Consider the following 26,335-nt stretch of genomic DNA (forward strand, 5'->3'; position numbering starts at 1 on the left):
TCGTTTTTTTTTAATCTTATGACTCGGGCGAGTCAAATCTGATCAAATCGAATCGTGTCAAAATATGGATTTTTTTTTAAAAAAATTTGGTGACTCAGGCGAGTCAAATCTGATCAAATCGAATCATGTCAAAATACGGATTTTTATCTGACACCCCTCCAAGGCTCCAATTCCTCTCCCGATGGTCACCACGTGGACAAAACTAATCCTACGGTCCATTTTAAGATTCACTTTTTGCTCCCCTTTCCCAAAAATCACTTTTCTTCCCGTTGTTCTCTCTGCCCTCTCTACCTACCTCTGCAACTTGCGTGCGAGAGGGATGAGAGCCTGCCGAAGTTCAAAATCGGACCATTCCTCCCTCCTCTCTAGATCTGCAACCTGTGTGCGCTTTCCTCTCGGATCGTAGTTTCTCGGTGAAAACCTCTTCAAAATCAAACCTCTCTTTCCTCTCTGGACCTACAACCTCGCGAGGAGGAGGATTTGAGGGATGGGGAAGGAGGAGATGGAGGGTTAAATTTGGGGTTTTTCGATTGTTGGGTGTTTGCGCTTTGATGATTTTGTTTAGTAATAACAGGAAACCTGAGACCGATTTGGCTTGTGGAACTTTACGGTTGTTTTTGTTAGGATCTTTAGTTTGGGATTGCCAGAAGGCGATGAAGGGGTGGGTTCTGAGGTTCTGTTCTGGTGCTCTGATGGTGATTTTGGGGTTGAGGAGTGAGCAACCTAATCTTTGATTTAAAAAAGGGAAATTTATGAAACACCCCCTGAAAATGGGTCGAAACTCAGATCACCCCCTGAAATTTGAAAATACTCAAATCACCCCCTCTACACTAACGGAGTTAGTCTGCTGTTAGTTATTGATGTAAAAAGACTATTTTACCCTTGTACTAAATCATTAAAATTAAATTTACAATACTACCCTTTCCTTCATCCTCAACCTGATTTCATCCTCTTCCGCACACCTGTAAGTTCGCCGGAGAGTCGCCGGAGAGAAGGGAAAAAAACAAAAAAGCCAAGAGACAGCGGTCTCCAATGGAAAATTTTGGGGTTTTCAGTTCCTTTCTTCGTTTTAGATTGAGATCCGATTCCGTCTGTGTAGGTAGTGAGCCCCTAATTTTTTCCTCTTGCTTTGAAACTAAAACCCTAATTTCTCGATCTCTTTCCCTTTTTCTTTTATGATTTCACTCTCAAACCCCTGATTTCTTAGTCTCCCTTTCTCGGCATTCTTTTTTTATCCCTCACTCTCCCTGATTTTTCATCTCCCAAATAAGAGTTTGAGATTAGAAATCAAGAATTTTGGGTGATTTCATAAAACAGAAAACTAGAGTGTCAGATTGACACCAAACTCAGATCGAAGAAGTCTTTAATGGAGTCCAATAATGACCAAAAGGATCAGACACATCTAATGTTAGATAAAAACTTATGCTAAATGCAAAACTGCCCAGAAATTGCAAAAAAAAAAAAGAGTTTGCCTGCACATGGAGAAAACTTAATAACACAACAACAATCACTTGGACCAGCTTCAGGTAAGGGTCAAGTGTCCTTGCTGGTATGTCCAATCAATCCCTGAAATCGCAGATGGAACCAATGGCTTGATGCAGAGAATAACGAATCTCAATTTTGCCTAGAAAAACAGAGTATCGCCAGCATTAAGTGAAGAAAATTTGGTGTTGGTAGATTTTTGTTGACGATGTTTCTGCAACTTGGACAGATTGGAACCAATGGCTTGCATTTGTCTTTCTGTTGATTTGGGGAAGATGAGGGAATATTCCTCTCTGATTCCCCTCATCCTTATGAACTTAAAAAAAATTGGGGTTTTTAGATCCAAGGGTAAAAAGTAACTTCACATTAACCAAAGGGTAGTTTAGGGTTTTCAAAAAATTTAACTAGCTGACTTCATCACTTAACTAACGGTAGGGTCTAATTTGAGTATAGGGCTCTAATTCAGGGGGTGATCTGAGTATTTTCAAATTTCAGGGGGTGATCCGAGTTTCAACCCATTTTCGGGGGGTGTTTCATAAATTTCCCTTTAAAAAAAGAAGGGAATTTTTCTGACGAGTCCTGTTCTCCTTTAAATCATTTTTATTTTTATGATCTTCTGCAACACTGAACAATCTTCCCCTTCTATAGTTCTTTTTTGTAGGGGATTATCTCTTACAATGCAATATTATAAGATACAAATTCTAACTCTTAACCAGCAAAGAAGAAATAGAACAAGTCCCATAATTTAATCCATCAGTGGATGTGGCCCAATGCACACATCATAACTGGATTGAGTAGAGAGAAAAATTAACAAAACATTCATGTTTATATTTGACAGCAATAGGGAGCAGAAGAACAAAAGACAGATTTCTACCCCCAATCTCTTCAAATCACCCAACCCCACGAGAAGGAAACCTTGGAGATTTTTACATGAAAAAGAATCATGGTTCTCCATGTGCTGCCTTGAAAGTTTAGAAAAAAGTTGGAAATTTCTTCTCATCGATGGTTGCTGGTTTGGTTACGACTAACGACCACCTCCATTTTCTTCTCACTTCTTTTTCATTCACTTTGAATGTCACACTGCCCTATTCAAACATGGAAAACTGGATACTAGACATTGGGAGTCGCATAAAATAGAGGGTGGTTGGGCTTTAGGGCTCATGAGGCTCACAAAATCTGTGAGGTGAGCATTTCCAGTTTGGGAGTTTAAACACCCTATTCTCGAGCTTTGATGTTTTAAAAAGAATTTCAGTTGAGTTTTAACATCCTATTCTCCAATATAATTGGGATCCCCAATTCCATCTTGCAGTTTATGCTCTCGTACTGATTGTCCTTGCAGTTTGTAAAATGTGCTTAAGAATTGCATTGTTTCATTGTGTGACTGATTTGATTATCTCTCGGAGAAGTTCTTCTCGGATCATAGTTTCTTGTGAAAAATGGTCCGATTTTGAACTCCGGCAGGCTCTCATCCCTATCGCAACGTAGGTTGCAGAGGTAGAAAGGAGAGAGAGAATAACGGGAAAGAAAAGACAAAATCAATGTAAAGTGATTTTTTTTTTTGGGAAAAGCAAAAACTGAATTTTAAAATGGATCGTAAGATTAGTTTTGGCCATGTGGCGATCATCTACAGAAGAATTGGAGGAATGGGGGGTGTCAGAATTGGAGGGGATAATAATCCGTCAAAATACATAATGGGAATGACCTTGACTTCTTATATAGTTAATTACGCTCCTCTACAAGTCTGCATTCAATTTTTTCAGTTCAAGTCTCACACACGAGAAGTTGAACAGGCCTAATCGTTCTTTAGCAAAAAAAAATTAGAGAACTGGCCTAACATTCTATCTTTTGAAGTCCACTAATACTTCACAGCTTTAAATCAAATATATATTGAATATTTTAACCGTCCTTCATTTCATTTCCCAAAAAAATCATCCTTCTCTTTCTTCAAGGAGCCCAAAGGCTACTCTACTTACTAGCTAAAAACCTGAAAACATGCAATTCATGCTCTCAGCCATAGATGCTCCCTCAATGTCTCTATTTGTCCATCTCACGATTCCCAATGGCTAACGCTAACGCTAGCAGATGCAAAAACTCATGGAGAGACTCGGAGAAAGGATTTAAGGAAGAAGACGATAGAGGGAGAAAGATGGAGGGGAAGAGGGAGAGATTCACGAGATGACTGGAGAACGATTAGGTTGTTTTTCTATTATTCTTTATGGGTGTTGAGGTGAAGCAGGACTTGGGGCCAGAGATCAGCAATGCTAGCGTCTTCAATGACATATAAGATGATAAGAACAATCGCCATGAGAGCCATCAACAAGGCTTTGTACTTTGTAGCTGAAACACCCCCATTCTATCCTTTTATCCTTCTTATTTTTGGTTTTGGTTATGAGATAATGAGAGAGTAAGAGAGAAGAAAAAGAAGACGAAGCAGCAGCAACGCTTCACAGAGCGATCTGAGCAAGTTTTAGGTTCAATGAGGATCTCTAAACTAGTTTTTCGGAGAGAAGTTAAAGATTAACTAAACTCGGTTGAGTTTATTTGACTCAGTAAAAAACAAAACACCGAGTCACAAGCGATTTAGACAAATGCGGACCGAGTCTGGTTAGTTTTTGGATTGAACGAGTCTACATGAATCATGACCAAGTTTTCCCATTTTTTGACTCAACGCGGGTGACTCGCCCGAGTCAAAACCTAGTTTTCCAACTATGATCCAGATCGGGAATCGTTCTCAGGATCGGTAAAGAATGGGCCCAAACATGCCCTAATCTTTGTTTTTGGAAGGGAATCGGCCAAAATTGGTATTAACGTCCACTCCTTTTATTGTGCTTTTTTTTTATTTTTATTTTTTGGGGTGGAGAAAGAACACTAATTGAGTACCTAGTCACGTGGAGCATGCAACCCTTGCGCCTAGACATAAGGTCATATGAAATGATCACCGCACCCCCATGAAAAGGCAGAAATTGCCAAGGGTGTGGCAATCATTTGACATGATCTTGTGTCTGGGCACAGACGTCGCACATAGTCAAGAAGCGTTCTCTTTCCCTTTTTTTAATATCCTCTCCAATGAGTTGAGAGCCCAATGAGCCCTCCAACTACTAGGCTGGTTGTGCATACATTGGGATGCGTGTAGGCACACATCCTGGGGCACACCCAACATGCCCAGCCGTTGGATGCTCATTGGGCGCGCTGTCACGACCGTTTCGTCCAGCGCTGTCTGTATGGCTTATGGTCGTGTCACATGTGGGGCTTGAGGGGTAACCATGGTATGGGGATGTTGCCTAATGTCATTTTTGTAATTAAATTTCTATACGTATGATTTTTCAAGGGGATGTAGACACCTCATTTTGTCTTCCCCCCCCCGAAGGTTTCCCGTAACGATGATGAGTACCCTCCAAGGCCTAGAGCCGGTGTATCTGTGGATGTAGCGTCAATGCACACTGCCCGAATCCATTTATCGATCATCAATTCCCCTTGCCAGAGCCCAAACCAAAGCCTCCAAGCCCTCCAAGATCCCCTGGAAAGGCTAGCTCTAACCAAGACCTCTTTGAACAAGTCTGGCCCAGCACAGAACCTGGCCCAAACAGTCCAAATCACCCTTGTTGACACTGAAACCTAGGTCAACAGTCAAAGGCCCCGAGTCGATATCGAGCCCACCTTCCATCGACATCGAGCCATACCCTTTGATTGTCAAGCAAAACCCCCTACTATCTAACTTACTTCAACATTTAGAAATTAAACATCGACAGCCGATCCATTTCCTTCGATGTCGAGTGTTGTTCATCGATAGTCGCTCGATGTCGACCTCACCCCACTTCAATATCGACTCGGGAAATTTCAATGTTGAATCTGTGCAAATTCAAGAAGCCAAAACTTGCCATGTTTAGCTTCGATTTCACTTCCTTTCGCGACCCAGCACGAATTTGGCAACTTGGATCTCAATCTTGGCTCCCTTAGGCCCCAAGAAACGTACCCTAAGGCAACTAAATACTTGCTACCCACCCATCGGCTCTTACCTTGACTTTACACCCACATCGATGCAAAGACCCCTCCTTTGGACTATCCGGATTAAGCCAAGGATCCCTACACGAATTTGGGAGTGCACACACCCCTCTACATTTATAAATACACCCCCGCCCATGTTGAGGAGGGTAATTTGGGTGACATGCACTTCACATAAAGTCTTGCTTGGTCCCCCGTTCATAGACAGTCTCCCCTATTCAAGAGCTTTGAGTCTTTAGCCTTTGGCCCCTCATTTGGCCTTAGCCTATTACCTCTTGAGTCATACATACCCCCTTGAAACTTCAAGATCAAGGCTTAGAGGCATCAACTTGGGTGACATGCACTTCACATAAAGTCTTGCTTGGTCCCCCGTTCATAGACAGTCTCCCCTATTCAAGAGCTTTGAGTCTTTAGTCTTTGACCCCTCATTTAGCCTTAGCTTATTGCCTCCCCCACCTCTTGAGTGATACATACCCCCTTGAAACTTCAAGATCAAGGCTTAGAGGCATCAATCCGCTGATCTTGGCACTTGGACAATGAAGTGTTGCAAAGAGACAAGAGAAACCCCTTACAAGCGTCGATACTTGCTCAACGTCCAAATCTCCTGAATTACAAAAGGGAAATCTCCACACCTCTGTTTTGGGTCATCTTCAAACTAGGTAGGCTTTCCTTCATTTTTTAAGTTTTGTTTAATCTACATGGTTCTCCCTTTCTATTTCATTTTACATCTCTAGAGGAAGGTGATCCCATCTATCTAGATGGTGATCACACACAGTCCTTGCTTTTTCTTACTGCTTTTTATGCTATATCTTGATCACTTCCATGCATGCATCTTTTCATGATCCCTATCCCTTATTCTAAGACTCCCTCATGTTTACATTCAAACATTACATATTTTCACATGCCATACATATGTCTCTCATGCATCTTTAATTTTAGTTTGCATATTTACTCTCTTGTTCTTTACTCCCTCCATGTTGTGCATTTAGAATAGGTTGTTTTCTTTATTTTCATATGTCCATCATTCCATCATGCTCAAACTAGTTAGAGTCAATCATGCTTAGGTCCCATCGGTTTTGAGTCCTTTACTTTTACTTTCCGTATACTAACCCTTGCCTTGCAGCCGAACCTCCGGGTATGTTTTTCTCCCCCTTCATCCTTATATCTTACTTTCTTACAATTTTCCTTGTACTTTACATAGCCCCCAAAAGCATGCAATGACCTTAGCCAACTGTGCCTAGCAATGGAAAGACCAGCAAGTCCAGACGGACTAGGGTGCCTAATACCTTCCCTAGACCGTAACTTGACCCGTACCAATACCAACGGACCATTTATCCCCAAAAGGGCATCGCATGAGAGTCACTATAGTACAATTTTTGGGTCCTAGACCCTCCTCTAGGAAGCGAATCCAAACATTCAATGGACCTCTCCCTCCTCCCCAAAGAGGCAGCAAGGTGGAGTCCACATGGAGATCCTCCATCATGTCATTGTCCTAACATTGGCGACTCCACTAGGGATAGCTTTTACTTTGTAAAATATGTCAGACTTTTGATGTGCTTGGCATATGTTGTATTGTTATAACATGCTTTTTCTTTTATTGTATGCTTTTGGATGCTAACTTCTATGCACTAACTTGCATCATAATTTGCATACACTATCACACACCATTGGTCATGCCAACAACGCATGGTTTAACCCTGTTACTTACACCACATAGTGTAACCCTGGGCCCAGTGTGTAGACACGCGGCTTACCCTTGGTGAAACTAGAACTCTTAGCATCGTACCATTTGGTATATCAAAGAGGCTTGCACCATCGTACCGCTTGATCATCTTACTTGTAGGAGTGGTGAGAGGTATATAGGAGCACCTTGCTAAGGGAACCTTTTTTCGGTCCTATTATCCTCTAACCAGCATGCATCATGTAGGGATTTAGAGCCCAACGCTTAGGTCACGACACACTAACTGTAATATTGTTTGAGAACCGAATCGGCACTTTGTTGACCTTGCTCTTAACCGGCCTGATCAACTCTGATCTCGTTTTGGGCCCGTTTCGCCAATTTGCGACGTCTGACGTATGGGTCAACTTAGAACTTTATCAACTTAGCGCCCACACTTACTAGCCTTTGTTTGGGATTGGCATGCTTGTTGTGAACTTGTTTGCACATCATATTGCATATCATATTGCATATCATAACTTTCCTAGGGTGACATACTTGGGGTATGAGGTTTATCATAGGCCTAGGTTCTCCTTAATTTCTCCTTTTTGGTCTAATCGTGACCCTATCTAATTAGGAACCATTACTTTAGAACGACAGGATACCAGTTCTACAACTAGTTGGGCTAGGGACGAAAGAAGATTAGTTCGCGTCTCAAGTCCCCTTGAACAAGAAATGGGTAATGAAACCAATCGTACGGACATTGAGGAGCTGAAGACTCAGATGCAACTTCTTGTAAGCCTACTGACTAAGTTGGCAACAAGTGTCCCTACTCCTGCATTGCCACAAGCCAATTTGGACCAGAGTCACACACGACTCCATAGAGGTTCTTTACAATTCCCTAATCTGGCCCTAGAAGAGGAGGTCATCACATCCGGGTTGTAGCTCACCGTTGACTCGATTGAGATTCGACTCCTAAAGCAAAAGGTTGAGAAATTGGAACACGTTATGAAGAATGTGAAAGGGGTAGAGGACCAGATGATCGACTTTGAGGGACTTTGTTTCTTCCCTGAAGCACGTTTACCTAAGGGTTTCAAGTGGAAATCCAATAAATTTGATGAAATCGATTACCCATGAGCCCACCTTAGGGTATACGTAGGCCAGATGAGAATGAGGAACTTTTCTGAACAACAAATGGGCCAGACATTCCAAATGTCTTTGACTGGGCCCACCTTGAGATGGCTTATGTCCTTGGATTCTTCTCAAACCCGCACTTAGGATGACATGGTGAAGGTCTTTAAGAACCAATACTCGTACAACACCTAGATGAATTGACCAGTTGAGGTTTGGAAACTACTAAGCAAGAGGCTAACAAAGGGTTTACTCAGTACCTGATGAGGTTCAGGTCCAAGGTTTCACTAATGTGAGACCAGCCCACGGAGAAAGAACAGGTCAAGATGATCATCAAGAATCTCCAGATGTCCTACACGACTTATTTGTTTGCTCAACCCTTGACTACCTTTGAGGCCTTGTTTGAAGCGAGCGAGCAAGTTGAAGATGCCTTGAACCCTCCTGACTTGATCCAAGGGAATCCTAAGCAAGGTGTAACATTGAATAATCAGTGAACTGGGGCAAGTAAAAAGACCTTTCCAAGCAAGAACACCGAGGTGAACGTGGTGGCACCAACCATAGAGGCCCCACTTCTGATTGAGAACAATGCCCCAAGGGCAGGAATGAACCGGCAGAGAAAACACTTGATAGATATAGGCATGCCCCTGAGCTTAGTTCTCAAGAAACTAATCCAACAAGGGGTCCTGACCAAGATCCAGTAGCTAACTTGCCAAACTCATTACCGAAATGGTACAAGCCCAACCTCTTTTGTGAGTACCATCAACAAAATGGGCATGCGACTGATGAGTGTTACCAATTAAAGCATGCAATCTAAGATCTACTTGATGAGGGAAAGTTTGCGAGTCAATCAAGCCAACCCAATGTACAGACCAACCTCCTTCCGCCACATGATGGAAACTTTAAGTCCATTAACAATCTTAAAGAGGAGGATCGACCAATTAACTTACAAGCCTTGATCACATCGGTCGAGGGTCAACATGATCCCCCTGTTACAGAATGGACTGAATAGCTGGTCCAAGCCCTAACTGCCATCATTCTAGTGGAAGCCCTACCTGATGATGTCATCATGATAAACATAAGGGTTGATGAGGATGAAGATTCTTAAGACTTTGATGATGATCAATTCTGATCATGAAGAATAGATTCCCGTCGAGTCCATACCTGAAGGGCTACAAGAAGAAGAGGACCGTGACAACAACTTCGTTGGCATAGATGTTGATGAGCAAAGTAGTGAAAGACTTGATAGTCTAACTGACAACATGTTTGGAAACAATCAACTACTCGATCAAACCCAAGAAAGGGACGAGCTTGCTTCAACCATCCAACAATTGAGATATGTCATTATAGCACTTGGGCATGTCATTAGGAACAAGATGAAAGCTTGTATACCACCCTGGAGGAGATCTACAAGATCGTAAAAGAAGTCGATGCCTCTATTTGGACTTATGTTTCAAAAGGTCTCAACCCATTTGGACCCTATAGTCAAAGAGCATACTAGCAATATGAGCAGATCGAAGACATAAGATCCCTACCAGGAATAGCACAAGAACTCAAAAACTTGGCCCAGTTCATCAAAAGATAAACTAGGGACATGGCCAATCAACAGCAGAACATACAAGCATTTCTCAAAGAGTGTCAAAATCAAGACAAATACTTGAACCTCATGAGCCGAAACATAATAGTAGTCCTGGTATTGTTGATCTATCACTTATTTGTTTTGAATCTTTTGTAATTGATGCTCCTATGAATTCTTGGTGGATTGATTCTGCATCCTCAATACATGTCGCTCATTCTTTGCAGGGGCTAATAAGCAGGAGGGTGCCAAGCAAGGATGAGGTGCACGTGTTCGTTGGCAATGGAGAGCGAGTAGAAGTTGAAGCCATTGGAGTAGTTAGGATTTACTTAAGTTCAGACATTTTTATTGATTTGAACAATACAGTTTATGTTCCCTCCATGAGGAGGAATTTGATTTCAGTTTCTACTCTTACTAGAGATGGTTATTCATTTAATTTCAATAAAGATGGTTTTACCTTATCTCATGCCTCTAGTATTGTTGGTAGTGGATGTTTAGTTGATGGGCTTTATAAAGTGAATCATGAATCTTCATGGGTGATGAATGTTGGCACTAAGCATCCTATTATCAATGAAAAATCTTACAATTTGTGGTACAAACGGTTAGGGCATATCTCCAAGGAGAGGATAGATAGACTTGTAAAGGATGGCATCTTGATCGAACTTGATTCACATGGCATGCGTGTGTGTGGATTGCATGAAGGGGAATATGATAGTCTAAAAAGAAGAAGGCAGTCCGAAGCAAGGAATTGTTGGAGCTCATTCACACAGACATTTGTGGGCATTTCCCTACACTACCCTAGATGTTTTCATAATCTTTAAAGTTGAAGTGGAGAATTTTCTTTCCAAGAAAATCAAGGTTGTCAGGTCTAACAGAGATGGTGAGTACTATGGGAAGCATGGTGATACAGATCAATACCTAGGACCGTTTGCCAAATACCTACAGGAGCATAGGATATCTCATCAAAATTCTATGGTTGGGACACTACAACAAAATGGTGTTGCAGAAAAGAGAAACCGTACCTTGAAAGACAGGTGCGGAGTATGATCAGTAATAGTGGTCTACCAGAATCATTATGGGGTGAGGTGCTTAAGACTGACACTTATTCTTAACTGGGTACCAAGTAAATCGGTTCCCAAAATCCTATATGAGCTTTGGATTGGTAGGAAGCCCAACCTTAGACACTTGCATGTTTGAGGTTGTAGGGCGGAAGCTAAATTGTACAACCCAAATGAAAAGGTGTTTGATCCCAAAACTATCAGTTGTCATTTCGTGGGATACCCTTAGAGGTCAAAAGACTTTAGATTTTATTGTCCCTACTCAGGCACTAGACTAGTTGAGAATAGTGTTGTTAAATTCATTGAAGATGATTTTGAGAACTCCTGAGGCACGCAATCTTGTGTTTGAGGAAGAGAGAGTTGAGATTCCAGTTGAGACAGTTCGTTCTACTGAGCTACCCTTGATGATTGGAGATAATTTACCAGAGCCTATTGTTGAGGCTATTGGTGACGATGTGATTGTTGACACAGCTTTGCCAGATGTACCTACAATTGAGGTTGAGGCAGCATTACCACCAGAAAGACCAGCAAGACCGGTTAGGGCTTGAAGGTTAACCATTCCTTCAGACTATTATTATTTATCTAAATGAATGTGATTTTTACATAGGAGATGAAGAGGATCCAGTTAGTTTGAACAAGCCATTAGCAGCATGAATTCTTCTAAGTGGATAAAATGGAGGATGAATTGTTATCCATGAGTACCAATGGTGTGGGAGGTTGAAATACCAAAGGGTTGTAAAGCCATAGGCTGCAAATGGGTTTACAAAACCAAGAAAGATTCTAAAAGCAATGTTGATCACTACAAGGCTAGACTAGTAACAAAAGGGTTTACACACAATAAAGGAATTGACTTCAAGAAGACCTTCTCTCCAGTGTCATCAAAAGATTTCTTTAGGATTATCATGACACTTGTGGCACATTATAACTTGGAACTACATCAGATGGATGTTAAAACAAATTTCCTAAATGAAAATTTGAATGAGGATGTCTATATGCATCAACCAAAGGGTTTTAAATTTAAGGGTAAAGAGAGAATGGTTTGCAAGCTCAAGAAGTCAATATATGGTTTGAAGCAGGCTTCAAGGCAGTGGTACTTAAGGTTCGTTGATGTTGTTACATCTTTTGGCTTTGCTGAAAATACCATGGATCACTGCATTTATCAGAAGATCAGTGGGAGTAGATTCATATTTTTGGTGCTCTATATTGATGATATTCTCCTGGCTAGCAATGACATGACTTTGCTTCTCAAAACGAAGTGTTTTCTGTTTGAAAATTTTGAGATGAAAGACATAGGTGAAAGTAAATTTGTCATTGGCATTGATATTGTTTGTGCTAGAAAACGAGCACTTCTGGGATTATCTCAGAAAGCATTGATTGATCGAGTTCTCAACAGGTTCAATATGTCCAAGTATTCAGCTGGAGATGTGCCTATCAGCAAAGGTAACAAGTTAAACAAGGAGCAATGTCCCAAAAATGAAGTTGAGAAAGGTTCCATAATAAACATACCCTATGCTTCAGCAGTAGGGAGTTTGATGTATGCACATGTTTGTACTCTTCCCGACATAGCATTTGCAGTGAGTGTATTATGTAGATTCTAATCCAATGCCGACTTGGCTCATTGGATGCCTGCCAAGAAGGTCATGTGGTATCTGCAAAGGACCAAAGACTCTATGTTTGTATACAACAGGTGTGATCAACTTGAGGTAATGGGATATTCAGATTCAAACTTCAATGGGTTTATTGATGATCTAAAGTCCACTTCAGGTTACATTTTTTATGTTGGCAAGGGGTGCCATTTCTTGGAGGAGTGCAAAGCTAACTATTTTGGCTTCATCCACAATGCAGGCAGAGTTTATAGCACTTTATGAGGGTACTAAACAAGTTGTGTGGTTGAAAATTTTCATCTCTGAATTGAAGATTATAGATTCCATATCAAGACCTTTGATGATATATTGTGATAACAGCTCTATTGTTTTCTACTCAAAGAACAATAAGAAGTCTAGTAGTTCCAAGCACATTGAGCTCAAGTATCTTCTGACGAGAGAGAAAATCACTGAACAACAAATTTCAGTTGAGCACTTGAAGACTAATAGCATGTTGGCAGATCCTCTAACTAAGGCCTTGCCAGTGGGAGTGTTCAAAGGTCAGGTTTCAAACAGGGGTATTATCGAGTCATTCGATATGCTTGGTTAGTGGGAATTTTGCTTCTTGTTGGTTATTCATTTATGTTTGGTACTTTAGCCCGTTTGTTTGGGTACAGTTTGATGGATATGGTTATATTCCTTATTTGACATCTGCATTTATTTTATGCAAAATAATTCCATCATGTATTTGTTTGTTGATATTTATGGTTTAATTTGCCACAGTTTATAGGCAGTATTTGCCAAAGTTGATAGGTGGTTTTACTACAGTTAGATATTAATCCCAGGTTATAGGTGGTTTGCCAAAATATAGGTTAATATCAAAGTTAAGGACCTGCATGGAATGACATTTGTCAAGTTACAGTGCATGTCACTATTTCCATGTTAATATCTCACAGGGTTCACGTTGATAATTCATTTATGTTTGTAATGACAAAAAGTTGTATGTTGTATGTTGAGGTTTATCTTCTGTTGTTGCTCGACATGAGTGGGTTTTTCAACTAGATCAAAGTAAGTGGGGTTATAGTAATGAGGTTCTATGGCCACACCAATTAAAGGACATCTTTATAATTAATATAGCTCAAGTGGTAGAATACAAGATTTTGGGCTAAATTAATTATTTAGGTTGATTAATTGGTGAGAATCAAGTTACACAGACTGGTTCGGTTCACTCTCTAGTTTAGGGATATGCTGGCCCAACCCATTGTGGTTTAGGGTTTTAGGGTCAGGATAGTATTATATATACTCTATTTTGGGTCCCCACAACACTCATTCGTTTCTTCTCCACTTTAACACAAAAAGGTAGAGAGCAAATAAGGAGGTTTGAGGTGCTTTGGAAGATCCAGAACCAGGGAAGAGAAGTTCATTGGGAACTGCATCGAATCATCTCCAACATACTATGGTGCAAGGTACGCCTCTGTTCACCGATATTTATTTGATTCGTGTTCTAGTGCTTGTATAGGATATGTTTAGGGCTTATGTGAAAAAACCCAATTTAGATTTTACACAAGAACCCTAGCAAAATGGCCTGTTGACGACCGACACGTTCTTCTATCCAAAGCTACCGGATGACTCACCACCTTTGCAATAGAGAGAAGAAATTCCTCATGCCAATATTCGAAAGGAAAATCCAAAAAACGGATCTAGATTAACTTTGACAAAACAGAATGGTCAATGATATTAAAATCAAGACGCCACTTTTGGAAACGAAGAACTTGACCTGCAATCTTAAAAGGGCTCCGTCTCCAAACCACAGTCATGTTTGCCTCTAAAAAAAATTGAAACCATGAAACCCTTGCCAAGGGACGTCATCTCCACTCTCCCCTTGAGATTCCAGCCTTCTTGAGCCAATCTATGAAGATCTTCAATTGATAGAAAACGCAAGTTACCTTTGCAATCAGATCAAAATGAAACTTCTATAAATGTTCCTTATACGCCTTCTGAGGAATAATAACCTTGGTTACACTACTAACATGGATTGGATCGACAATGCGACTATGTTCGTAAGCCCTCCTCCTCCTACCACCTTAGCAAAGGACTTCTTAGAAGTTGCCCCTCCCTCCTTTCGCTCCCAACGACAAAACTCTCATGCACCCCAAAACTGTGCAAGCTAGGAGCCCTAGCAACCTTATCCCCAACGATTTCTCCTTGACCATTCACACGAAGGTGAATTCTGCCTCCCAAAATGGCTTTGAAAAAGCATGGTCAGAATAGCATACAACCAAACTTCTAACATCTTTCTCTGCTATAAGATCACAATCACCTACACCCACCATTCACCCTCCTTTCTTCAACATAATTGCCCCTAAGTACACCTTAGTATTGTAATAACCATAAATCCTATATTGATAGAAAACATTACGTAAATATGCCTCCACTTTACAATATCTAATAATGGACCTCAACGCATATAATTAAATTACTGTCACTACTCTACTCCACTGAACAACTAGCATAGAGTATCCAGGCCACTATCTGGACACCAAAATAATGTGATAAAGCATTTTAAAAATATAATTATTACAAATAATAATTTTATAGATTCTTAGTGAACACTTTCCAATTAAACCATCGAGCTTGGGATTTCGTCCAATCAAATTCAGGATTCTTTCTTGAGATATTCTCCCTCCACGGGAAGTGGATTCCTTATTAAGCGTCACTTATGTTGACATGCAAACATGGCAAACCCAGTGTAATGATGTATAGCCAGTCAGATATAGACAACAACCATATGTACACAAAAGCACATAATGTCGATCTGCAACGATAAAGACCTCTCAGGTCTAGGGATCACACAACTATCACGAGAATCCTTTTACATAACATATCCAACAGTAAACCATGCAGGGTTTTTGAATGATCAAGTTCGATAAACACATAAATGTATACTAACATTGGTGCCTAGAATCTTTATTCTCAGAAAACATACAATATGAAAACCATTCAAACAGAAAGCCCAACTCTAGTTGAGAATATATACTTTGAAGTCATACCTCTGGACACACTATCGCCCATAAATGTGAATTAATTAAAATTAAATAATTTATTTTGGATTTGATGAACACAATATCCAACATAAGCCAAATTGCTACAAGGCTAGACTAGAAGCAAAGGACTAGTTTTTCTTTGGGTGGATCATCCAGTGAACCAAGTGCCCCTTGATTAATCCCAAATGATTTAGTTTTATTGGAGGGGGTGCAAGCTTTGCTTAGAATATTTCAAGTCTTGAACTGGGCTTTTCAGCATACTATCTGGGCTAGGGTTGATAGATCTACGCCCCCGGCCATAAATATGAAAATATTAGAACGGTCCAGCCCCGGCCCAGCCCAACCCTTCTCTAAGGATATCCTAGATGGACCTTAGGCGGGGTTAGGCCCAACCCAACGTGGTTGCACACCTATTTTGTTGCCTATGAGATTCAGTTCAAATTTTTTTTTTTTTTTGATAGATATGAGCTTCTCAATTTAATTCAAATTTGTCTTCCTACACCCACTGTCTATAAAAAACTAAGGAGTTTGGATCATCTGCAAGTACTAACAGGTGAACGTACATCTCAGAGCCAATCACATTTTAATTTTATTTCCATAAAAACCCCTTCTCCCCTTGTAAATGGCAAAAATAGGATAGGTGGTTGGCTCTCACATGTACGTTCACCTGTTGGTACGTGCACAGGAACTGAACGCAAAACGAGTTTGGATCATCTGCACGTACCAATAGGTGAACGTACATCTTAGAGCCAATCACATTTTAATTTTGTTTCCATAAAAACCCCTCCTCCCCTTGTAAATGGCAAAAATGGGACAGGTGGTTGGCTCTCACATGTACATTCACCTGTTGGTACGTGCAAAGGAACCGAACTCAAAATGAGTTTGGATCATCTGCACATACCAACAGGTGAACGTACATCTCAGAGCCAATCACATTTTACTTTTGTTTCCATAAAAACCCCTCCTCCCCTTTAAATGGAAAAAATAGGACAGGTGGTTGGCTCTCACATGTACGTTCCCCTATTGGTACGTGCAGAGGAGTTTGGATCCTCTCCAGCGTCATTGAAGAGGATTCCTCTCCAATAACGCTCTCCTAAGGCCATGTTTCATAGCCATTCACGGAGACTTAACTCCGTTTCCTCATTCTTTTTTCTTTTTTCTATTTTTCTTTTTTCCTGTAATTAAATCCAGAATCTAATCTCAAATCTCTCTCTCTCTCTTAAGTTCATAATCTTATCTCAAATCTACTCTCTCTCTCCTTATGCGAACCAATCGTGCAACTCACATTGGTTCTGATGAACACTACCGATTGGGTATCGATCACTTGTAAAATCGATATGATATCGATATGGCATTGACACTGATCGGTTGTATCGGATAAGTTTACCCCCTGATTTTCTTTTTTAAAAAATAGGTTTTTTACTACTATACCCTTTGTTTGTAGCATTTCACCAATACAGTATCGACACAATATCAAGATCATAGAATCAGTATCGGTTGAGACCAATACCGATTCCTTGCCGATCCAATCTCGATGGACCAGTATAGACAAGGGTAAAATTTTAAATTAAATTAAAAAATCTAATTTTTTTTAAGGAAACAGGGGTGAACCTAACCAATCTGGATCGTTAGAGACCGTTATCGATCACTAAAACCCATGGTTTTACTACATGGTATTGGATTAGGTATCAATCACTTGCAAAACCAATATGATACCGCTATGATAACGAAAAGGATCGGCCGTATCTGACAAAATTACCCCTGATCTCCTTTTAAAAAACTGTTTTACCCCTTGGCCGTAACGTATCACCGATACAATATTAACACAATATCAAGATCGGCCACAACCAAAACTGTTACATATTGCCCCAATAGGAGCGATATGATACCAGTACCTCATGCTGTGATAATACCTCAGCCCATGAACTGAGTTGCAAGATTGTTTCGCGTAAGGTATGAGAGAGAGGGAGAGATTTGAGATTAGATTCTAGATTTAATTACTTATTTCCTTTTCAATTACGTTTTATGGATTCCTATAAAAGAGGGAGAGGAAAAAGAAAAATAGAAAATAAGAAAAAAGAACAAGGAAAACGGAGTTAAATCAGCGTGAATGGATATGAAACGTGGCCTTAGGAGAGCGTTATTGGAGAGGAATCCTCTTCAATGAAGCTGGAGAGGGTCGAACTCCGTGCAGAGGAACCGAACTCAAAACGAGTGATTCGAATCTATGGTCCATCACTCCATCTGTGTGCGTGCGTGCGTGCATTCACACCATCACTCCATCTGTGTGTGTGCGTGCGTGCATTCACACATGCCTGCATACACCAACCCCCCCCCCCCCCAAACACCCACCGACTGGCACATACACAACACAGAATTTTTATGACCAAATTTGTTATTATTGGGATGAAACACCGATTACATATTTGTTAAGCAACACAATGCATCTGCTGTGGAAATACAGGGAAAAAAATGAAAGAAGGTAGGAGGAAATAGCATGTTATACATATGGAGTCCTTTCAACGTCTTTAAATCGTTTTGAATCTCCACCCCTCCCGCCAACTCACAAAAAAGAAAAAAAAAGGAGCAACGTTCAGAGTCGAACGTCCTGCGTTAGTGCTACCTGCAGTTTCGATCCCAGTTCAGTGCAAAGCAATATTGGAGCAGCAAGAAACTTCTCCCATGTCCACAAACCCAATCATGTGTGTCGATCAGGTCAAAAATGAAGAGAAGGAATGGGAGAAAAAATAGAAGTTAGCTACACCATAAGCCATTAAAACTGAACGGGCCGGGAGCGCAACGTATCAAACGGACATAGTGAGCTATATATAGGTATTTCAGGAGGAGGGAAGATTAATACTTGAAGGGGTCCCCAGTCCCCTTCCCCTCTCTCTATGGATCGATCGATCAATCATCACCCTGGATGTACCAGCACAAAAGCATGGTTGCGCAGCGTCGAAGTATATAAATTCTGGCACGTTGCTCCTTCACCAGAGAGGCACACCTGCTAGAGAAGCCATGGACACTCTTCTTCGAGCGGGGACGGACACATTTATTGTTTTGATGGAGTTGATCAACCTGAACCATGGTTTGTTCACTTTGTTGGTTGGTGTTGATCAAAGATCAACAACACCTGCTACCTATGAGTCCTAAGGATCAAGGTAAGGAGGATTGAGGAGGGGAGTTTTTATACATATTTATTTGCAAGTGTATGAGCCTCGAGAGAAAAAGGGTAAAAAAAAGGGGGTTGATTAGGTCGCAAGGGAAGGGAAGGGGAGTGAATGAAGTCATGAACATGGTCAGTTTCGAAAATTGGGTTGTGCATGGAAAGGCGCGATCTTTTCTTGCATTTTAGTCTAATCCGAGGGGAGGGAATATTTAATCAGAAGGCCAGAATGGCCAAGGAAACCAAAGGAGAAGGGGACTGAACGTGGGTATCGGAATGCGGAACTCTTTAATATAATTATATATAAGTAAATTAATAAATAGAGTTGGTAAAATCATAAAAGTGGAAGTGCGGGAATGACTAAAGTGGTAATTAAAGAATGCACAAGAAAAGGAGAGCTGCTTAAGCAACACAAAGCAAAGGAGTAGCTTTGGGATCACAGTGCCGGGAAGGTGATCTTCTGTGAGGGGGCAGAGTTGGCTGTACCCCCCGCGCCCAGCGGTCCCAGCTCCCAGATTGATCTGAGTTAGTCTTAGGTTGCGTTAAGTCGATAATGCATTTCAAGAAATCATAGCAAACGACAACCTTAGTCTTCTACTCATGATCTTAAATATCTGGATCCACATTTTATTTGACGTATATATTTGTAGTATCATTTTCTCAACCTCAACATTTTGTGGGTCTCAAATACCCACCCTTTGAAGATCTCAACTCTAAATTGTAGTTAAAGTGAATGAACTATACAACTATATTTTGAAAGCATTTAGAATCATAGTGAAGTTTTTGAAATTAAGGTTGCGTTTGGTATGATTTCTTATAATACATTATCAACCTAGAATGCATTCCAATACTACATACCTAATGTAGCATTAATTGGTTTTGGCTTTGAGTCCTAATTGATATGAGGGTCTTAGCATTCCTAAATTTCACTTTCAATCGTCCTTGTTGTAAACCGAAGCGGGTATAACCTGATTCGAGCGCCCACCTGTGGGAGGGCATCCGAGCAAGCGAGACCTGCATGGGGAGGTCGGCCACTTTAAGTGGCCTTCCCCCTACATCCTATTCCTACTAGGATACTATGAGGGGGAGGGGGGCTCTTTATAAATGCATATCATCAACCCCCCAAACCCTAAGTTGAGATAATCCTCTCTCTCACTCTCATTATTGCTCTCCAAGTTATTATTCTGTTCTCTGTAGGATTTCATCAATTCCCAAGGATTTGTGGTGTGGACTTTTCTGTGGAGAAACCTAACAAGATACCTATAAGTTGAAGAAGATTTGTAAGTTTGTGGGGGCTCATAACCATTATTTGTTTAAGATCTATTTCCGTTGCGTTCCCATCTCCGTTTCAGGTAACACCCTAACAGTGTCCATGTGATGTAATTTGTTAACATTGGTATTAGAGCCATTAGGGTTTTAGTTCACTCTCAATATAGGTAGAGAATTTTTTTTGGAGAGATTTCTTCAGATCCGCAACCAGTGGCGGTGCACACTTCCAGGGTGGTGCGCGTGCACACTTCCATGGTAATGCACGTGCACGGCTGCTGCCATTACGCCCTAAGTCGCACCTTATCCACATAGCTGTGTCGGCCTACTCTCCTGCCCACATCACGTGTTTCTTCTAGCATGCACCTGCGCTTCGCGCAACTGCCAGTCTGCGCCCTTGCCAATGCGCCCTATCGGCACACCTAAGCTCTTGGCTCTCTCTCTCTCTCTCTCTCTCTCTCTCTCTCTCTCACCCTGCACGTGCTTGTGCCTTGCTCACAACAACAGTAGTAGTAGGCCGCGGATATGTGCAGTCAGTCACTCTATTAGTTAAAATGGGAACAACAAAATGGTGTTTGATACGGGCGTGTTTTAAATGGATCAAAACGTGAACGGGACAGTAAAAAATACAGTAAAATACGGTAGGTATGGCAAAAAGGCAAAATCGGACGGTAAGTATTTTAAATGTTTAAATTTGAACAATATGGCACCCAAAAAATGGCAATATACATACATAAATTGGTAATTAATTACCTATATATCTGAATCCAAATGTAGCACAAACAAAGAAGAGGAACATATTTCATTCCAAATTCACAACATATTAATAAGAAGAGCACTATAACAGTGAATGTTAAAGAATAACGGTGTATGTTAGCCATGTCCCTTACATAATCATTAATTAGAAAATAATCTACTTAAATCGTGAAATGTTAAAGAATTATTTTAATAATGTGCAAGCACAAACAATTATTTAATAACTATGGAAGACACGGAGGACTCAATATAGATTTAGGAACTCAGAATTCACTAAGGCAATTAATTTCCAGCAGTAGCTTGACCATAACAACAAACAACAAACCTTCACAAATCACAATAGAGGAATTTAATTAAGGGGGAAAAAGTGAGTCACAGATTCAATCCATCCAGGGTTTTAAGAATCCAATGGTTTCCTTGAAATTAACAGTATCAACTAATTGAGTTCAGCAGTGTTCTCCGAAGAAGGGTATTAAAAATAGAGGAATTGAAGAGAGTACGAAAAGGAAAGGGAGGGAACCATGGAAGCAAGAATGGAAATGGGAATGGAAAGGAAATCTATTTATACAGTAATGGGTACAGAAAATGGAACACCTAAAACCTAAATCCGATATAACCCACCAGAAATAGGTAGGGGATGATGAGACTTGACTCTTTAAGTCTTCATATGGAGACACTTTGGCATTTTAGGTTTTTAATTTTCCTGTTAATATAATGGAAGAAGAGTTGGGCTCAGTGGGTTGAGTTGCAGGGTCCAAGAGATGCTTTGATCCAAGAGATAATATAATGGATCGGAAGAGGAGTTGGACACTTGGGCTCAGAGATTCGATTCTTTTTTTTAATTGGATAAATTACATCCCCTCCCCTGTACTTTGCCCTATTACACATTCCTGCCATCGATTTTCCCCAATTACACCCAGACTCCCTCTGGCTGACGGTGTTAGTCTGGTAAGCAGAAGAGGCCTTTGGTCCTATAGGAAAAGAGAAAGATGCTACCAAAGGATGGCAATGAACTTATTTTTGTTTTGAATAGGTTAGTGTCAAGGTGTGTTTTTTCAAATAAATGTTTTTGGCTTTTTTTCCCCTCTTCCTTCATTCAGTGAGGGTCTAGGCGCTTAGAGCCAGCAATACAGCTAGCGAAGAGGGACCCAAAACAGGAGCTTGTTGAAGCTCGCTCTGAAACATGGGCAAGGGTGCCTTTAGGTAGGGTAAAATAATGTACAATAGTGTGAAGCAGCTTTTCCCGAAACAATGGTTCTTGTTTTTCCCGAACCAAGACCTCCCATCCTTTCTCACGAATCTTGTGATTTGGATTTGCAATGCCTATGGAGAAGAAGTATGGGGCATAATCATTCAAAGAAGCAGACACACCCACTCTGAAGCAAAGCTAGTCTTCTTTCAAATTGTAGATAGAGGGGATGCCGCTATAAACGAGAGGATCAAGTTACTACATCCAAAACAAAATAAGTTAAATATCATTTTAGGTAACCGAAAGTGTAGACACTGAATTTTGTCACCCCTCAATGATGACAACAAGGACATGGATAGATGATGTCTCTCTCAAGTCACCCATAAACCCATTAAAATATACCCAAAATTAAGAGAAAAGACCAGTTTTTTCCAAACAGAGCCTAGCGGAGCCAAACCGGGATTGGTGGCATCGCCACCTGCCTCGGTGGCTCATCCCGGGGGTCAGTAGCACCGTCGAAACACTCAATGACACCACCCAGAGGCTCGCCGGCACCACCAAGATGGCGATGGGTGCCATCGAGCTCCCAACAGCGTCATCCAGCTCTTGGCACCGTCGCCATGTCTTGGGACCCTTTATAAATAAAGGACCCCTATTTTAGTTGAAAACAGTTCAAAAACAAGGATTTTGGTCCCTAAAGTACCTTTATCCATTTTTTTGCCGTTTCGTCTTTTTTAGGCTTTAGGATTTTGGTGTCTAGGACGTGGGAGTACTATAGGAGTCTTGGCAGCAGGAAGCCCATTGGTTTCTAGGATGCGAAAGCCTTGTCAGAGTCTATAAAGCCCTGTCAACGTGTTAGTCTATATAGCGCTGAGGTACTGCCCGAAGTGCAAGCAATATGCTCTTTCATCCTCGATGATGTCGTTACTCTGCCTGAAGTCTTAGTAGTAGGAGTTCCACTTATAGTCGATACTCTGCCCGAAGCCTGAATTGCGAAATCACTTTTTCACAATGGTATAGCCATTACTCTTCCCGAAGTTCGAATGCAAAATACCTCATTTATAGTCATTATTCTGCCCGACAATAGAGAGTTTGGTAGTCTGTCCATCTCCGCCTAAGCTGGTTGGTCCCTCACTTTGCATTTTTTGCGTCTTTGGTAAATTTACCGTCAGGTACATATTTTCATTATGTCCATTTATTTTGCATAATGTAGATCGTTTAAGCATATTTTTGCTCTTTTGTTGTTTTTCTTTATTTTATGCATATTTATCATCTTACATGTTAGTAAAAATTGCATCATCATGGGAGAACATTTGAAATCAAGCATCTAGCAGAAAGACCGATTCAGGGGGTGAGATGGATGCCTAACACCTTCCCACTCTCGTTACCTGACAGCTTACCCAAATTCTCTTAGCAGACTATATGGAATCATGTAGCCCTTTCAACTTTTATGAAAAGGGCTACACCCATTGGGTCCTAGGCCCTAACCCTAGTTGGCGACTCCATTTTAATTTTAAATATTGTATGATATCTCACCACTGCTTCCATGAAGCTGCAGTACCTATATACCTCACCAAGAGGCGATCAGCCCTAGGGACACCCGCAAGGTGTCACGAGATCCTGGACTGGAACCTTACAGTGGGGACTCCACTGGGGAGATATCAAGCTTTCGACACTAGATGCTACCATTGAATGTAAGAATGTTATCTCTTATGCATCATTTTTTGATAACATGTTTGATTAATTATAGTATAAGTTTGATGATTGTACTATCTGCATCATGCGTCGGATTCAACATGAAATCAAACAACGAGGGTACTCCCTGTTGTGCCTCCCAAGGAGGTGAGACACATCATACTAAGTACTCTAAGATCGAATGATAGCCACTTCTTGGACAAAAATGTTCGAAATGAAATTCGAAAGACGAGGATACTCCCTTTTGTGCCTCTAACCCCTGGGAGTTGAGAAACATCATAAGTACTCTGAGTTCAATTGATGGCCACTTTCTACATTGCACTCATTGCACTCATTGCACATACACATGGCATGGAAAACACTCAACCATGTGGTTTAGTCATTGGACCCTATGTGTAGTCATGGGTAATCCGCGACTAAGTCACACCCCTTGATCTTTATTGAACCGGTTTGGAATCATAAGCGAGGATGGTCACTAGTGTGTTGTGGGGTACATTCTATAACGACCCCATCCAACGGACTACGCTGTGGGGCCCATGACACTAGTGTCATCCGGGATCATTTATAAAGTGTTGATTTAAAACATATCCATATCCATAACTTTAATGCGAAGAACCTCATTAGAGTACATTAGCAGAAACATAAGGTAAGAATGGGATCAAAACCTTAAAAATTCATCATATAAATAATATTATCATGTACATAGTGCCAACTATACAAATTCGTTCATAAAAGGTCCCAACCTAAAACTCATATCAAAAGGGTAACACTGATGGCAAAACTAGGTCCAAGAAACCTTCATACAGTCCATAGCCTCAAAAGATAAACTATATTGAAAATACTATTTAATTACATCAAAAGCTCACAAGGACCATACGCTTCAAAATGAGAGTTCAACAACTATAAAATGACTCTTGATCACGCCTGCTCTGGATCTATAGGTCCCTTTCCTTTGTCCTTTCTGCCCTGCTCTATAGCATAAAAATGCATATATTATGGTATAAGCTATAAAGCCCAGTGAGCATAATTAAACAATAGTGCTTACATACACATTATGTACATAACCTTACTTTAGCATGTGAGCATGGTAAATCTGATTCTTAAATAAAGATTATGGATACATTCATCATACATGTCATTTCATATCATTCATCATGTATGTCATATCATCTGATAACCATAGCTTCATAACTTCATTATGGTGTAAGCACATAAATAATTGAATTCTTATGTCATTTTATTTATTTTTTACTTTATATTAAGCCTTAGTATCTTTCTTTATCTTTATTATCTTTCTTATGTCTCAACGCCTCTCAAAGCACATGACAGCTCATCATGGTTCATCAATTGCGGTGTCGAAGCACACCTTTAGACATTTTCATGATTCGCATGTCATGCTGGGCAATATCTTGGCTATCTTTTATGATCATGCCATTCATATGTTTCATAACTTTCGTGTCACTCAGCATCTTACGATGTACTACATATTTAGTACACATGGCATGCTAAGTTCTTTCATTTGATAATACAACTTATACATAGCATTTATCAGGGTATATTATCAGATAATAAGCATTAGCTTATTCATTTCATCAATCATCCATAACACTACATATAATAGAACACCTATTGAGTAATTCTACTCACCTTTCAATCTCTTTCCAAACACCTTATACTTGTCCTTCAAAATTTCAAACTTAAGCTTACTTTGAGTGGTCCAACACATGACCAAAACTCCAAATTATGGGGTGCTTTTTGGTGCCAAAAGACTGACCAAATCATAGAACAAAACCCCTAAATCCAATCTTTAAAATTCTCACATTTATTGTTTGTCGATTGATGCTACCGGTCGATCGGAGCATCGACTGGTGCTAGTTGAATGCTTGTCGGTCAATCACTAGTTGACTAGCAGATCGACCGCTACTTTTGTGCCAGTCGATCGAAACCTATAGAAATGCTACTCGAAGAGCAGATTTCAACTAGGGTTCCTTTCCCAATTTTGGGGCTTCGTCCCCATATCAAATCTCACTAAATCCACCATACATTGATGCTTGAAACATCATTTTAACACTGTACATGCATTAAATTAATCTCAATAACATGCAGATTCAATACCAAATAAAAAATGAATGGTTTATACCTTGTTCTTGGCTAAAACTCATGGTTGGGATCTTGAATCTCTAAAATACTTCAAATCCATCAAGGTTCTAGCACCAAAACAACATAAATAAGACATTCAAACTATTAGAAACGTAAACCCTTGCTTGGTTGCAAAATCAATTCGGTTCTAAGCTTTCTTAGCATGGAAATACCCAAAATCCTTCCAAAAATGGGATTAACTTCTATTAGATTGTATTACCTATTATATACAACCAATAACCATCATTAATAAGTTGTTTTACCATCAATCTATGAAATTAAAACATGATTTGACTTCCTATGGTGAGATCAAATGAAAATCAAATCTCTTTTACCTTAAAATCCCTTGAATGAGTTCACCTCTTCATCCCATTGCTCCAATCATTCCATAAAAACACCTTAATCTTTGATCATAAACCTTCAATCTATTGATTACAGCTTGATTACCTCATATTCAAGTTATTATTCTCTCTTCTCATTCTTTTACCCTAATTTGGTAAAGTTGTGAAGAATCCTTTGTTGGATAATAACCTCAACATAAGGAATATTTATACTCAATATCAAAATTGTAATATTAATGGCTTCTCAAAGGAA

General features: G+C 40.3%; 1 protein-coding gene across 1 annotated transcript; it reads right to left on the bottom strand.

The window, feature by feature from the left end:
* Positions 1-18,421: 18,421 nt before the first annotated feature.
* On the bottom strand, positions 18,422-18,661 carry LOC122666625 (small polypeptide DEVIL 22-like). The gene has a single exon (XM_043862656.1). It carries the CDS (start codon positions 18,615-18,617, stop codon positions 18,438-18,440), a length of 180 nt encoding a protein of 59 aa, XP_043718591.1. The 5' UTR covers positions 18,618-18,661; the 3' UTR covers positions 18,422-18,437.
* Positions 18,662-26,335: the final 7,674 nt, after the last annotated feature.

This window comes from Telopea speciosissima, chromosome 7 (genome assembly GCF_018873765.1).
Source record: "Telopea speciosissima isolate NSW1024214 ecotype Mountain lineage chromosome 7, Tspe_v1, whole genome shotgun sequence".
Classification (NCBI taxonomy): Eukaryota; Viridiplantae; Streptophyta; class Magnoliopsida; order Proteales; family Proteaceae; genus Telopea; species Telopea speciosissima.